This window comes from Thamnophis elegans, chromosome 5 (assembly GCF_009769535.1).
Source record: "Thamnophis elegans isolate rThaEle1 chromosome 5, rThaEle1.pri, whole genome shotgun sequence".
In the NCBI taxonomy this organism is placed as follows: Eukaryota; Metazoa; Chordata; class Lepidosauria; order Squamata; family Colubridae; genus Thamnophis; species Thamnophis elegans.
Window position 1 is genome coordinate 41,083,750 of NC_045545.1, and position 17,388 is coordinate 41,101,137.

A 17,388-nucleotide genomic window follows, 5' to 3' on the forward strand; every position below is an offset into this window, starting at 1 on the left:
GGAGGATCTAAAGGGAACCTAAGGGGAAGGAATAAAGGGAAATTTAAGACTAAAAGGTCAAGAAAAGGTAAGAAATTAGGACAATATTCAGGGATAGATCTAAAAGCACATCTAATTTTCAGTGGTAGTGAGTCACAAAAGCTGGGGATCTCAGCAGGAAGAGGTGGGACTTAAATTTTGCAGACTCAGTTCTATTGGTTGGTACGTGAGAATAACCCACACAGGGATGCTGTCTCTACTGAGTCAGGAAAATTGACAAGAGGCTGAAACATAGAACGTAAGAATGGCTTGTAGCAATTATTATTGAGGTTCTGGCCTTAAGCAGAAGTGTGCTGATAAATATATAACAACTGGCTCTGCCGACTCAATTGCCACCTCCATACATGCCACTAGCCACCAAACAACTAACCAGCTCATTAGGTGGCACGGTTCTGCTCTGCTCTCAACCAATTCACAGAAAATATAACAATGAGCCTGTTCTGAACTGGTATGAGTGGGCTTCAAAACAGTACTGGCCATAAGTATGCAAAGTGTGGTTATGTTTATCCCTCTCCCTAGGTAGATATAGAGCAATAAGTCTAAAAGTTTAGTATTATTTCCAGAACTTGTTTATTACTACAAACCAGTACTTTCTGATAAAAAAACATTTATTTTCCAAAACTACTTGCTGAAGACCAATGTTTTTCTGATACAAAACAGTCTCTTCTTTCCAAAATAGAGGGATCCAGAGGTTTTTCAATACAGAACGGTTCATATTTTCCAAAACATTTTACTGTTGCTCTATGCTTAAAAAGAAATATAATGAAACTACACAAGTGACAGCAACTCAGAACAGATGTATTTTGCAAAACCTGTATCTGGGATGTCTCAATATCCTATGGTGGGGATAGTTATTCAGTTTGTTAATTCCTTTAATATATAAACAAGGAAAGCAGCTATGTTCATCACAGATACTCATATACTGTAAATGTATTAGAAATATATATGTATTTCAATGTTTGCATTAGACAAATATATATAGAATTTTAAGTGTTTATTGCTATGATATATATTTTCTTTTTTATTTATTTTATCACTTTTTTGTTAAAGCACTTTTTATGTGTGAGGGTTTTTTGACAATATACAAATCAGCATCTCTATTTGTGACATCACAAAATAATAGTGATTTTCAATATTTTCAATATGGAGTTTAATAACACAATAATACCTTTAAAATTTATTAATATTACGGTATACGGTATAACTATAAAACAAGCCCAAAATATATGCCCATATCCACTTTCTAGTACTAGATTTTTAACATATAGAAAGTTAAACCCATTTCTTATTTAATATCCTTTGGAGCATCCAATAAACATAAAACTAAACCCTAAAACAAACCAGAAATTTGGGAATGGACTTCCGGTTTGCTTATTAGGCCATTTTTCTCCCTCCGGAGGCTTCTCTCCAATGTGCAAACTGGAAGTTAGAAAATGGGCGGTTTCCGGCCTCCGGAGGGCATCCAAGGGGTGGGGGAGTCCGTTTTCACCCTTTCCCGGCTCCTAGAAAGCCTCTGGAGCCAGGGAGGGCAAAAAATGGATTTCCTGGGCCCACCGGAAGTCGGAAATTGGGCCATTTCCAGCCTTCGAAGGGCCTCCCGGGGGGGGCAGTGGAGGCCGTTTTCGGACTCCCTAGGCTCCTAGAAAGCTGTGCGTATGTGCGGGGCAGTGTAGGGTAAAGTCACGTGTGCATGTGCAGGGGTCACGGCTCAGGGGGCATTAAATTATGGCAATGGTATGTGAGCTCGTGCTTTTGGCACCCGAGGTGAAAAAGTTCGCCATCACTGCAAATATGAATGAAACTGGAATAACTATAGGAAAAAGGTTAAGCAAATAAAAAGTTCATTCTTCCTCCTTAATACTGTTCTATGAATTAAATTTAAACTTAAAACCAAAGTTGACATTGTCTACATTGATACAAAAATTCAGACAATAAGCAGAACGATTGCTTTTTCTGGAAACACTGAATGGTCAAATAAGTGTCAAATCTAGATACAACCCCAATAGTGGAGGTGCTATATGTGTCTTTAGCTGTTTTACCAAGCATATGTCTTTCAAAACAATTCATTGTTGCTTTCAAGTATACAGTACTGGCTAATTAAATGTTTTGGGTTTGTTTGTTAGTTAGCAAACATTATGGTGTTGTTTACTTTCACAACATCCTTTCATTACCCAAAGGTTAATTATAAATATCAATACATATGTTACATACAAATTCAAAAACATTTCCCCAAGGCTACTTGTAATGTTTGCTATGTGTTCCATATTCAGTATATTCAAATCGAGACAGCCCACATGTATTTTAAGGGGAATTTGGGGTGAGGAAAATAATAATTTCATGTATGCTATGTATATTAGCGCACACAGGCCTCCCACACAAATTGCAATGATACCAAAATGATGAAATGTCCATTGTGATGTCATGATGCAACCGTCAGTCTTTTGTATCAGGTTCAAACTTGGGGTGTAAATATGTAAGTCACATGATTTGTACTGTAATGTCACGTTGTTATGTGCACCCTCCCACCATTCTGCAAATGTCTAAATATGCATACGACAACGGTCTTCGAAAGCACAAATACATTTTTTTTAAAAACTCTCCCTCAAAGAGTAACCAATTATAAGGCAAGTAACCCTTGCTTAACAAACACAACTGAGACCAGCAACTCAATAGCTAGACGACACATTAAGCAAAATTGCAACTTGTGGCGCTGCAACAGTCATAAATGCCCACTGTTTGCAAAGTGCCTGAATCTCAATTAAGTATCTATGAGGATGCTGCAATAATAGTAAGTGTGAGGATCAGTAATAAAGTTTATTTTCCAACCGAATCATAACTTTCAGCAGTTGCTAAATAGGCAATCATTAAGCAAGGACTCTAGGCAAAGGTGCAAGGAGAACCTTTACCTTTAAGCAAGGACTATATGTAGCTGTGGAGAAAACATGAAGTTTTGCTGGAAATGATACCATATTTTTTAGGACCTAAAAATCTATTTTTTAGAAAATAATAGTTCGATAGTCATATTACAAAGAATATTGTTGTGACTTCTGTGAAGTGAGAACATTTTAGGAGAGTCTGCTACAGACCACAAGATAGTACAAAATAATTTGAATCAAGCAATGGCAACTGCATGAAAAAGAACGATACTGTATTGTCTTTTATTCCTTAAGTGGCCCATTTTCTCTATAATTGCAGATTATTAAACTAACAATACAACTTCATTTAAATTAATCACGCGGTAGCACATTGGATAGTAAAAATACTGATTGACCAATGGCTGACCAATTAATTGTAAATAACCTTTTTTTTTAATTGGCACTTGTGAAATAGCCACTGATGTAATGCCACAAGCAAATTATTTCTATCCCTTTATTTGAGTAATATTTTAAGATTCATTACAGAAATTATTTTTACAGCATTACAAGAATAGGAAGCTATGCAGTTGATGGTCTATCAATCAATTTAATAGCAGGTTCTAGGTAAGATAAGGAATGTATTTTCAAAATGAATGGTTAGCTCTTGGCAGTGAATTTTCATGCATGCAATGACAGTGATCACAGAAAATTTCAGGGAGCATTTCTAATGTCATATTATTTAGTGCAATGCAGAATTACTTTGTGGAAAAGCTCACTATGGCTGCTAAATCTTTTATGCTCAAGAATCTATACAGATAGTAATCTCCGAGATTTTGTGGAAAGCAATGCTATATGCAAAAGAAAGGCGTCATATCTGAATTTGAATTTACCATTTATTTTCAAAGAGTCCTGTCACCATAGGATTGATTAGTATACTCCACAATATTCAGTCTTGTTGCAGTCTGAATATTGATTAGAAAATCCATACATTTATGCTTTTTTTGTTTCGATTATTCAGCTGCAAAACAAAATTGTATCTGCTATTTTAGGAATGTCTGTGATCTTAAAATAGTTTATTTTATAAACTATAAACTGTTCAATAGTTTGAACAGGCAATTAACACTTCAAAAATTATAAAAATATTCTAAATATTTGTCAGGACATCATAGTAATAATTCCTGAATTAACATTCAAAAGAATGAAAATGTTGGATAACCAGATGGAGAAAAATAATGGGACTTTGTATTTATATGTAGGTAGTGACTTGCAGGAAAAAATTTGTATGCATCGAGATGGAAAAACTTACAACTGGTGTTCGTTGGAATGGATGGTGAAGTTAATGGAACTAGCTGAGATTAGTGATTGATAGTTCTCAAAATAAGAAATGTGTGTCTGTGTCTGTATTTTTGTATGTCTATGAAAAAGAGAAATAGAAACAATAAAACATGTAAATCTACATGTCCAAATGTCCTGAATCACTAGTTAAATTAGTCAGAGTAGAATTGAAATATGCTGCTTGTCCTTATGACTGTTCATGTGACATAATTAACTTAGTTGGTGGGCTCCATGATTAAGTTCTGGAACAATGCAAAAGAACAACGCATAAGTCAGTGCAAATTCCTGCCCATAGTCAGTGCAGAACTCTAGGACAATCAAAAAACAAAACAAAATGCAAGCTTCCCCTGCCATACCTTATTAATAAACAGCTGAGATGAATGAGTACCTTACACTGGGAAATAACCCTTAGTGGACCTTTTCATAAGTTTCATGGCCTTGTGAGCTCATGATGGCATTGGTTCTCACAACACTCCAAAACATGGCCAGAGAACAAATCCATATAGCTTCTTTTCCTGAGTGAGAATGGTCCATTAACTATTGCCAGAAGATTTGAGATTTGAGAAGTTTATTTATATGCCGCCCTTTTCCCTGGGGGGACTCAGGGCGGCTTACAACTCGAAAAAGGGGAGGGGGAAACAAACATTAACACGTAGGACAATACGTCATTAAAAAAAACACAACATTCATACCATTCGGGTGGATTACAGTCTTTAGCCCCAGGCCAGACGGGAGAGCCAGATTTTGAGGGCTGTGCGGAAGGTCTGGAGGGTGGTGAGGGTACGAATCTCCACGGGGAGATCGTTCCATAGGGTCAGAGCTGCCACCGAGAAGGCTCTCCTCTGCGTGGTTGCCAGTCGACATTGACCGGCAGATGGGACTCGGAGGAGGCCTAATCTATGGGATCTAATAGGTCGAGTGGAGGTGATTGGCAGTAGGCGGTCTCTCAAGTACCCAGATCCACTACCATGAAGGGCTTTATGGGTGACAAGTAGCACCTTGAAGCGTACCCGGAGATCGACAGGTAGCCAGTGCAGCTCGCGGAGGATAGGTGTTATGTGGGTGAAGCGAGGTGCACCCACAATCGCTCGCGCGGCCGCATTCTGGACTAGCTGAAGTCGCCGAATACTCTTCAAGGGCAGCCCCATGTAGAGCACATTGCAGTATTCCAACCTAGAGGTCACAAAGGCACGAGTGACTGTTGTGAGAGCCTCCCGGTTCAGGTAGGGGCGCAACTGGTGCACCAGGCGAACCTGGGCAAATGCCCCCCTGGTCACAGCTGACAAATGGTGTTCAAAAGTCAGCTGTGGGTCCAGGAGGACTCCCAAGTTGCGGACCCTGTCTGAGGGGCGTAGTGTTTGACCCCCCAGCCTGAGAGATGGAATACTTGCCGAATTAGTGGGAGGGAAACACAACAGCCACTCGGTCTTATCTGGGTTGAGCACGAGTTTGTTAGCCCTCATCCAGTCCCTAACAGCTTCAAGGCCCTGGTTCATCACGTCCACCGCTTCATTGAGTTGGCACGGGGCGGACAGATACAACTGAGTATCGTCCGCATACTGGTGGTATTTTATCCCGTGCCGCCGAATGATCTCTCCCAGCGGTTTCATGTAGATGTTGAAAAGTAGGGGGGACTGCGACCTGTCCGAGAGGTAAGAGGAGAACCACGGCAAAACAGTGCCTCCCACCCCCACCTCCCGCAGTCGTCGCAGAAGGATACCATGGTCAATGGTATCGAAAGCCGCTGAGAGGTCAAGGAGAACTAGGATGGAGGCGTAGCCTCCGTCCCTGGCTCTCCAGAGGTCATCGGTCAATGCGACCAAAGCGGTTTCTGTGCTGTAGCCAGGCCTGAAGCCGGACTGGAATGGGTCAAGATAACTAGCTTCCTCCAAGGACCGTTGGAGCTGAAAGGCCACCACCTTCTCAACAACCTTCCCCACAAAGGGGAGGTTGGAGACTGGACGATAATTGTTAAGAACGGCTGGATCCAAAGATGGTTTCTTCAGAAGGGGTCTCACCACCGCCGCTTTAAGTGCGGGGGGGAAAGACCCCCTCCCGAAGGGAGGCGGTAACAACCGTCTGGATCCAGCCCCGTGTCACCTCCCTGCTGTTAGCAACCAGCCAGGAGGGGCACGGGTCCAGTACACATGTGGAGGCACTCACAGCTCTCATGGCCTTGTCCACGTCCTCAGGGGCAACATCCTGAAACTCAACCCAGCGATGGTCTACCAGATTATCCCCTTGTGCCTCGGCTGGATCTGCGGAATCGGAGTCCAAGTCCGACCGAAACCGAGCAACTTTGTCCGCTAGAAACTGGACGTAATCCTCAGCCCTACCCTGCAGGGGATCCCCCGTATCCCTCCTATTTAGGAGGGAACGGGTTATCCTGAACAGGGCGGCTGGGCGCGACTCAGCGGAGGCAATCAAGGTGGCAATATAAGTTCTTTTCGCCGTCCTGATTGCCCTGATGTATTCCTTGATGCAAGATGTTAGAAGTGTTCGGTTCGATTCGGATTTATTGGATCTCCATAAGTGCTCTAGGCGTCTCTTCTGGCGCTTCCTCTCCCGGAGTTCCTCGCTGAACCAAGGGGGCCTCCTGGATCCACTGCCCCGGAGCGGCCGTAGTGGCGCAATCCGGTTAAGAGACTCCGTCGCTGCCGAGTTCCAGGCAGCAACCAGAGTCTCCACCGGACTGTGGGCGAGGGTATCAGGAATAACCCCAAGCTCCATCTGGAACCTCAAGGGGTCCATAAGTCGCCTGGGGCGGAACCATTTGGTCGGTTCCTCCTCCCTACAGTGGGGGTTTGGTCTCCGAAAGTCAAGCCTCAGTAGGCAGTGGTCTGACCACGACAGGGGTATGATCTCACTACCCCTCAGACCAAGATCACAAGATACAGCCAATTGCCACCACCTGTATTTAATTGTCTACCAATGCTGAGACAGACTAAGGATGACTTTAGGCACTCCATTCTGGAAACACTGTTGCCTTCATCCTACCTCTAATTGCTGTAGGTGGTGAATGTAGGGCACCATGCGTGATGTATAAGGGAGAGGCAGTCTGAATTGACATGTCAATTCCATATCAGATTTCATGTTAAATCAATAGCTGAGAGTCTCAGAATTGAATACAAATACACTAAATGGGAAAAATGTATTCAGTACTAAACAAGACTATAACCTGTCAGTTTACATAAATTCCTAACTCTTATGAGAAGTACTGCAGAGTTCGGAAAATATTGATTATTAGCTGAATGAAAGCAAATAAGCAACAGGAAATGAAGAATAATTAGGATTTTGAATGGGGGCCATGTAGAGCTACTTATCTCATAGCCAAAGATAACATTGTTTTTGCACTAATTTAGATTCTAGACTTCAAGCTAAAAGTGAATCTAGTGACTATGTTCTGCAGAAGAAAATACAGAATAGTCTTAGAATTGGACCCATATTTTTAAAAAATTATGCCATCCAATCACTGAAATACTTTTGCTAGCCTTTATACTCAAATACTACAGTTGCAACAAGCAGGCTTTTGCCATTTTTAAAAAAATATTGATATTGTCACAGCAAAATGCTTACATTCATAGGCTCAAACTGTGTTTTAAAAAAGTACTATCCCTTGTAATGTTTATTGATACCTTCTAAGTAATATGCACAAAAACAGTTTTATTAAAAGGACCAATAGAGGATTCTTTGAAGAAAGGTGTAATAAGGTAAGAAAAAGGAACAGCATTTATTTGTCTGTTCTAGCATCTGACAAAGGTTAATTTTAGTAGATACTGTCTCCTAAAGCAAAGTCCACAGTACATTCTCCCAGCCTATCTGCCATGTGAAACCAGAACCTTGCACAGTTTTGCTGACTGCAACATTTCTTTTACAAATGGCTTAGCCTGTTTTTCTTCAAGATAAAGGTCAAAGAGAAAATTCATTTAATAGAACTCTAGATAATACAAAACAATACAGAACAAGCACAAGAATAAGAAAATTTCAAATATGCTGTGGCAGGAAAAAGGTCAGAGTTTCATATATCTTTTGGGGGCAAATTGTACTTAATGCATACAGAAAGATTTGAATAAGTGGTTTGATCCTGTCCTCTTGGAAGTCCCCCTTGCATATAACAACATTAACTAAAAATCTTGGATTGGGCTGTCTTTTCCTGTAAGAGTGATAAGAGAAAGTCCCATGTTTTCAGGCAACATACATTAAAGAACATGACATATTTTCATTAAAAAGTGAAAATATTTTTTTATTAAATAAGCTTTGTCCACATTTTCCTCACTTATGTTAACTTCTATTTTTCAGAGACTACTGTACTGTGTATGTTTTTTATACTTGGTTGCATTCACAAATAAAATGGACTTACGAACAGCCTCTCAGAATATAAGCTGTTCACAGCTAAACAACTGTCTGTAATTAAAGTTTAAATAACTTCAAAATACATCCACAGAAGAAGGAAAAAATAGGGAGAAATGGAAAAGAGAGGGCTTCAGTACCGAAATAGTTTTTGCGTGTAATGTTTTGTGTTTCATTTTTCTTACACTGAAGTAACATTTTTAAAAATAAACAATTTTAAGTGCTTACAAATTATCAATCACTATTATCAATGATCAGTGACTAGCAAATTATATTATAATTTGTAAGTACTGTATCTAGAGCTTGTTTTGTGTAGTGTTTAAGGCAGAAGGCTAAAAATTGAGAGATTGAGAGTTCTAGTCTTGCCTTAGATATAAAACCAGATAATTTTGAGCTAGCTATTCTCTCTCAACCAGAGAAAAAGGCAATGACAAACCACTTCTGAAAAGTGCAGTGAGGAATCACCAGGAGTCAAAACTGACTTGAAGGCACAGCTTTAAAGAGTGTGTCATCATGTGACATGCTATTATATTTTCTAGTTTCTATATTTTAATTAAGAAGTATGTAAAATTTTAACGTATCATTTTGTATATATTTTCAATTTTTCCCCACACACAGTCTGTCAGAAATTAGAATGAACTGCTTACTAATCAGAGTGAAGTTTTGAACAGATGAGTGGGAACAGTTCTTTCTTCACTCTGTCTAAAATTCAGATGTGCAGTTCATTCTACTATAGTTTCTGAAGCCCCATTTAGTATTTAGACATTTATTCTACTGAAACAGGCAACGTAGGTACAGAGACCAAGCAATTAAGGCTGCCCAATGCTAACTGTCTGTAGTATTCCACCCTGACCTCTGCTAATCAAGCACATGAGCATTTTTACTCCCTTTAGGGGCAAGAAATGTGACTTGTGGATGTCGTCAGCTGAGTGTGGATTAACACAATTGCTCAGGCTCCATTGTGCCAGCCCAAATATAAATAAACAAATGCACATTTTATTTTATTTTCTGATTTCTAGTTTACAAGGACAGCATTGATTAAAATGCTCACTATGCTAATACTAATTGTGGCATATTGACATCCAGCACATTCATGAACAAACAGAAACATGAACATTTTTTATCTCTCAGAAGAAGGCTTCAGGATTGATTGCTCTTGAAACAGTGAATGAATATGTACTTTTCAAGGAATAAAAAGGTGGAAGAACAATAATCATTGATGTTTGCACATTTTTTCAACCTCTTTTATGTCATTTGCACTTTGCACTCATAGATTTCTTTTATGAAACTCTTTGATTCAGGGATCGTTGCTTTTAAAGGAACTCACACATCTTCGAATGTTCATTACGGCAACTGGCTTCAGGAAAGAAATGATAACATCTTATACTTATTAAATTAAAAAATACTAGACCACTTTGTTCTCGTGGTTAAGGCACCAGGCTAGAAACCAGGAGATTGTGAATTCTACTTCTATCTTAGGCATGAATGCCGGCTGGGAGACTTTGGACCAGTCACTCTCTCTCATCCCAATTCACCTCACAGGGTTGTTGTTGTGAGGAAAATTGGAAGAGGAAGGAGTATTGTGTGGGTTCGCTGCCTTGATTTATAAAAATAATAAAGGTGGGAAATAAATAAACAAACAAACAAATCAAGTGTGTGGGTAAGAGAGAGATTGAGAGAGAGAGAAGAAGAGGGAAACAGACGGGACAGAGTATAAGGGAGTGGGGGGAGAGAAAAAGATTCATTTAGTATGTACAAAATAGGCATACTAGACCTTTCCCATTTTGAAAGTATGTGAAAAAAGGTATCATATTTTTGACTGCTCTAGTACTGCAACTAGTACTCTAGTACTGCAATGCTGAATCATGCTTATTTCTCTCTTGCTCTCTCAAGAACCATCTGTTCCCTGTGAGGGACTCATAATCTGAGGTTCTCGAACGTGAACGTTGTAAGTCTTCTAATGATTGTGGCAAGAGGTATTAGCAACAGTCCCTCACGAGACAGAGACTAGTTTATAGCTGAAAGGAAAAACACATTTTCTGTCTGCAGACAATTGCAGCTGTGCATGGCTTGCCACGAAGTGCGAAGCAGCCCTGTGTGAACAGAGAGGCTCTGAATCAAGTTATGAAAGAAACACAGAGAACTGGAGAATGAAAAGGCATGAAAGCCAAGCATTTAAATCACCAAGATGTAGGAACCAACGACTTCATCTTTGAATGGGTACCTTGAAGCCATATTTTTGCAATGCCCGCACATTTCTACAGCTACAGTTGTTGAAAACTGGCAGCAGAATTTGCAACTGTTTGAGCTTGAAATACATACTACCATAATCATTAAACCAAGCTTAACAATAATAAAACACCCCAATGTAATAACAAAAAAGAAACCTTTTTATTTTAATAATGAAAAATAAATCTCACCAAACTCCCCTTGAAAACAAAGGAAAAAGCAAAAGCAAAATCTTTGCCACAGTCACAATGCATGCCTCCCCAGATACCTTGCAACACATCCAATATAGCCCTTGGACCACCAGAACTATTAGACGGAGCACCTAGTTACCAAAGTATTCCTCTCTCCTTTATGTAACGATGCTAGAAACAAGGAAAGGATTTTAGAAAGGTAAGAGTGAAGGAGAAAACATTCTGAAGACTACTTGACATAAAGTTGATTAATTGATTTGAGTGATTGATTATGTGTCATCAAGATGATGCTGCCTCTTAGCAACCACATAGATAGACCTGTCCACAACTTGGCCCTTCAGGACTTCCAATGGTATCTCCTTTCCACTCTTACGGAGGTTATCCCACTTCCTGCTGTTTGCCTTCTTCTCCTCCTACCTTTCCCTGCATTATAGACTTTCCCTGCATTATAGACGCTCTTTCCAGAGAGTCTATAATACAGAGTTTCCCTGCATTATAGACTCTCTTTCCAGAGAGCTATAGGTCATCCCATTATTTATTGATTCAGTGAATGTATAAGGCTGCCCAACTCAAACAATGTGACTCTGGGTGATATACAGCAGACAACAAACAATAAAGCAAAGGACACAGCATTAAAACATATTTTGTCAGTTTGGTTAAGTTTTGTCAGTTCTAGCCTAGGAATCAGGAGACAGCAAATTCTAGATCTGCTTTAGGCATAACTGTTCCACTTCTTCCTGCAAATTTGCTCCATCCCTTAAAATTGCTCATCATTCCTCTTTCCAGTTTCATTGCTTGCAAAGTGCAAAATAAAATTGGGCTTCATTTAAATGCATTACTTTGCACTTGAATAAAATATGATATACAGTATATAATAATACAAATTTGGCCCAGAGCTTCACAACAAGTACCCAGGTACATACAACCGTATAGAAGAAGATCCACGTGTTCTCTCTTGTTCCAAAAAGTCAGACACAGAATAATGGATTTAAGTTCCAGGAAAGCAGTTTCCAATTGAATGTTAGGAGGAAAAAATCTATCACAGCAGTTTAGAGCTAATTACCCACTCAAATGATGAGCTCTTTTTTGGATGTGTTCAACCAGCTGGGATGTTTTAATTTCCAACTTTATTATGATTCTATAAACTGTATAACAAAAATCAATACAATACAAACTTTTAAGCTTGAAAGTTAGCCACTGAAGGACAAACTATATTACATTAAATATGTAAATATGTTTGTTCTAATATTTTGAATAGCTAATTGACTTTATCTCATAGCAACAGCTTCATTGAATGGAGGTTCTCAAATTGTAGGTCATTGCTTCCAGGAGTAACATGAGAAATTCAGAAATGAGCTGCAAAATATTTTTAAAGCCACAGCAAGCTTATACCATCAGAGTGACAAGCAAAGTCTGGAGAAAGTTTTGACAGAGGGCTAAATATGTGGATCTACTTAAGCCATCTGTCAAAAATACCTGTCAATTGCAGCAGTACTGCAATTGGCAAATGGTTTCCCACCAGCTCATGATTTCTAGCATGACATTTATTTATTTATCAAATTTCTATACTGCCTATCACATTTACATGACATGATGTGTAAGAATATATCTGTATTCTCTGGAGTGTCTATGGATATTTCTGTGTTATCAAACTTCAGTACTGTATTTTTAACTTTTATTATAAATTCTTAACCTTTCAAAATGGGTAAAAATATTAGGAGTGCTGCTAAAAGTAAACCTGAGCAAAGGATATGTCATGAAAGTTACATATCTTTTAGTAAATGCTATATTTATTCCTTGCCCAATAATCCTAACCCAAATGGAATCCTTAATAGGGGTGGCACAAATGTACTTATTACTTGAGCATTGCAAAGTTTGGGCATATCTGCCTTAAAAAAATAGTCCCCATTTACACAAGTACAGAAAAAAGTATGAAAATTAGCTTACTAAATATTAATATCCTCATGTTTTAGATTTCCAGAAAATCCCACCAGATATTAATGTTTCATGTTAAGGTTCTGTGTACTTTTATTTTTAATGCATCTAGTAATTTTTAAATACTACTACCACTATTACACAAAATTAAATATGTATTATTAGGTGCTTATTAAAAGATAAAGATGCCTGTGTCCAACAGCTTTCCGAACATAAAATATCAATTTAGTGACTGTAGTTACATTAAAATGAAACAGTGTTTGCTTTTCCAAATATGAAAGAGCAATAAACTGTCGATAATGGTAGGTACCAAAAGGTTATATGCAAAAATCATTTTATCCTGTCCACCTCTATTATTTTTTTATTGCTTAAGCGCAAATACACAACTATCTGTTTTATAGATGTCTACATTCTTTTGAAACAATATTTCTTTTGTATTCACATGATTTTACCAGGTATGAAGAGACATAAACATGCATTGGTTGTATAGCAACATAAAGAAATGCAGAACCACAGATAGTATTTATTATAAATTGGCAGCTGAACACATTTCATAGGTAGGATATTTTCCCCATTAAAATATAATGACCCCATATAGTATATCCAAGCATCAAATTTCCAATTTCAGTGCAAATATCCCTAAACCTAACAAATTTCTTTGCTGGTTAGGATTATGCCTCTTTTTACATTAAAAAGCGTACCTGTAGAATTACAGAACAAGTTATGCCCCACCATCTGCACAAAATAAACATCTATCACCTCAGAGCATGTTTGTTTTATTAAATTATTGCTCAGCCCCTTTTTGGCAAACAGCTTACACTATTATGCAAATAGATACTAACTCCTTCCTCTATTAAATAAGCAATTTTTCATCTCTTTCTACAACCCTATTGTGAATTAGTATATGGTTTGGAATTTTTTTTAAAAAACTGAGATAGAACATCAGTGCAAACGGAGAACCTTTTTTTAGTATCTTGGGCTCAATAGGCTATATACCTAGATGAAGCACACATTCATGATTCATAGTTCAACAAGTAAACTATCACTGACACTGCTGAGTAATCCATTAAAAATATTTAACAAATACCAGACTGCATTTAAAATTTACATTTATTAATACAGAACCTAGTAAAATAAGAAGTTCTGTTACCATCTCCAAGTCTCAAGGTATTTGTACTAATCATGGAATTATAAAATGCCCAAGTTATTGTAACAATGCCCATACTTTGGGTGTAAGCATCAACAGGCCTGTGTAATTTGATTACACTGAAACTGAACATGGTTGTACTAGTGAAACTCCTTTACAAACTTAATATTTTCTTTTCCATATTTAAGAAATGTGTCTTTGCAATTTAGATAGATACATTTTTGTGTCTAATGATTTTTGTTTCTTATAAATTGTTTTACTTACTCCCTATGTTTTAAGAAAACTCATTTTAGAGGAAGCACTTTTAAACTGTTATAGCAAATATTGATAACAGAATACTAAAGCATTTAGGATGACTTGAAGATTCTTATAAATAAGAGCATAAGCTACTTATAGTTTACCCATAATATTCCATCTGGTGGTGCATATTATTGTGACGAAAATCATGTAAAAATCACTCCAACTGAATTTATATACATTAAATCAAACCTAAAATTCCCAGTCCCAACATTCCAATACCAAATGTATTACTAACTTAATGTCTTCCTTTATAAGAAATTTAATACTTTTTTATTCCTTCAGTATGAAATGTTCTATCATGTAGAGGTGCCAAACTGGGTAGACAATTAAATATTTTATTAGAGGAAGACTCAAATGAAGTCTTTATGAAGACTCATTTCTTTTATTGTGTGTATTGTTTCATTTCATCCTTTCTTAATTATCTTAAGTGACTGAAGGATATATTATCAAAACTGGACAAGCCCAGGTTGGAAAAAAAAATCTAACAAAATAATCTCTTTACCATTTTGCCATGTAATTATATCAGAGTATGGTACCGAAATCCATGTATAATATTCTTGTCCTTTGGATTAGATCTAGGTTATACCACTGTACCTTTCCTTCATTGCATTGGGATTTTTTTAATGACAAAAAAAATGAATTTGCTAACCTTACTGCTGATGAATGACAGTAGACAGAGTACAAAACAACTTTACATTTCAGATTTGCAAAACAAATCATAGCAGGATACCAGTTTTGATGAGAACACTCCTTTCATTTATCTCCATTAACTATGCAAATGAGATTATTTTCTGTTAGACTAAAAGAAATATTTCTTTCATATTGACGCTTTGTTTTCATTCATAAGCTTCTGATCAACCTAGCAATGATGAACTTTGTGCAGAATGTCAAGGTAGTCAAAGGATTCATGTCTTTTTTATTTCCAATGGAATAATAAAATGCAGTACTGAAAGCTGTATCTTTTTACATTAAATGAAAGGGAATAGTAAAATGTGAACTAACCAGATACTTGTCAGAGTTTTGTTTTTTCCTAAGGAATACTATTTGTTGCAATCCAGGAAAGTTAGAATTCTTTGGGTAGAAAGCAGTCTTTTCTTCCATTTTAAAAGCACCACCCTACTGTTTAGATTCCACAGTTTTCCAAATTGCCTTTTTTATGTGATGATATTTTTCTTATCCTCATCTGGCCTTTTGGCTACCCCTCAGGGCAAGAAAGCAATGCTTACAAGACACCATTTGAGTGAAAGGTGTATTAACTCCGTCTAGTTCAGCCACTCAACTGGCAGCTGCCTAATGCTTTAGGAGACTTCACCCCAATGTCTGCCTCTCAACTATTGGCATCACCCCCAATTACCAGCAAGATTACAGAAATAACGATAATTATAACAGAGCTCTCTCCTTTCTCAATTGCCACAAAACACATTCCACGTAACCTGCTATTCACCCCCCCCCCACCCCCGCAACCTCAGCTCTAAGAGGTGGCCGCGGTGGGAACTACTGTCAAATTACAAACAAGGGCAGACAAAAGGCTGCGATGGTGTGTGCGCGCGTGCGCGTGCGTGTGCGTGTGTATGTGTGTGTATGTGTGTGTGTTGTGGGGTCGGGATCTGGGAGCATAGAGGTACGGGAGAAAAGGCGATAAAACGGGGGGGGGGGCGTGAGGGGCGGAGAGAGGAAGAACGCAAGGGTGGAATAAAGGTAGGAAGGGAAGGGCAGCGGAGGGCGAGATTCAAAACCGGAATGGAACTTGACAGGCGGGAGGGCAGCGGAAGGGCAGACGGGAGGAGGAGGAGGAGGAGGCAGACAGGGCAGAAAAAAGAACAGGAGAGGAAAGCGGAGGGAAAGGATATCGGGAATGACAGGGCAGAAGAAGCGACCTCCGTGGGAGGGCATTCACTCACCCACTTGCAGCACGTTATCCACGGCGCCTGTCTCCAGGAGGCGGATGCCTCTGCGGAACGGGAGTCCCTCGGAGATGGCGGTGCTGGCGGCGGTCGGCAGAGGGGCCGGCCCGGACGCCCCCGAGGGAACAGCTAGACCAGGGACGGTCGCCGGGTTCTCCTCTCCTCCGACTCCCAAGTTCGTGCCGCCGCCGCCGCCGCCCGCGGCTCCTGAGGCGCTGCCAGATGCCCCGTTGCCGCTGGGTCGGCCGGCCTGAAAGCTGGAGTACATGCAGATCTGACGCTCGCTGCGGGGGAAGCTCCAGTAGACGATGCGGCGCTGCACGGGCTCCGGGATGCGCTGGAAGCGGCCCTCTACCCGCTCGAAGGCCCAGCTGCCTGCCACCCGCTTGGCTGCCGCGTCCAGCAGCGACTCGGGTTGCAGCAGGGGCAGCAGCGCCCCCTCCGGCCCGCAGCCAGGCCCCGTGCCCGCCCCGCCCGGGGGGCAGCAGCCGCGCGTCCCGCCGTCGCCTCCGCCCGCCGCCGCCGCCGTTCCGACGGGACCTCCCGGGTAGACCCCGGAACGGGGCAGCGTCGCCGCCCCCACCGCCCGCAAGCACAGGCGCTTGGGGCCCGGCGACCCCGCGGCGGGCAGCGGCGGTCGGAGCAGCTCCTCTCCCTCGCCTCCCTCCGCCATGGCTGCGTCCGACCCACTGAGTTCCAGCCGGTGCCTGCCTGCCGTCCGCCCGCCTGCGAACGCGGGGGGGGGGCGGGGGCGGTAGAGGGAGGAGACTGCGGCGGTGGCGGGGAGTGGGGGGGAGAGAGGGAGAGTGGACGGGCACCCTGGTGCGGGCAGCTGCCCCAGAGACCCGCGGCGGGAGGGAGGCAGGGGAGGGGGGATCACGTGGCGCCTGCCGCTACGATTTCGCCTCCTGCCCGAATAAATCACTCGCTCCTGTCTGCAACCTGCGTGGGTGCGGGCGGAGGGGGGGGGGTGAACGCTCTATTCACGAATTGACTTTGCACGCTCACCGCGCTTCCCATTCTTAATCTGAGCGCGATTTCCTTTCCCCAGGGTTCCTGGCGTTTGAACGACCGCAAAGGGGGGGCGAGGAGAGGGAGAAGAG

At 40.6% G+C, this 17,388-nt stretch overlaps 1 protein-coding gene across 1 annotated transcript in view; it reads right to left on the bottom strand.

Annotated features, from left to right (window-relative positions):
• Positions 1 to 17,014, bottom strand: part of ZSWIM5 (zinc finger SWIM-type containing 5) — a 156,382-nt gene extending 139,368 nt beyond the window's left edge. Inside the window, exon 1 of the mRNA XM_032217476.1 lies at positions 16,283 to 17,014. Within this exon, the coding sequence (XP_032073367.1) occupies positions 16,283 to 16,958 (676 nt within the window). The 5' untranslated portion in view covers positions 16,959 to 17,014. The remainder of the gene's footprint in view (positions 1 to 16,282) is intronic.
• Positions 17,015 to 17,388: the final 374 nt, after the last annotated feature.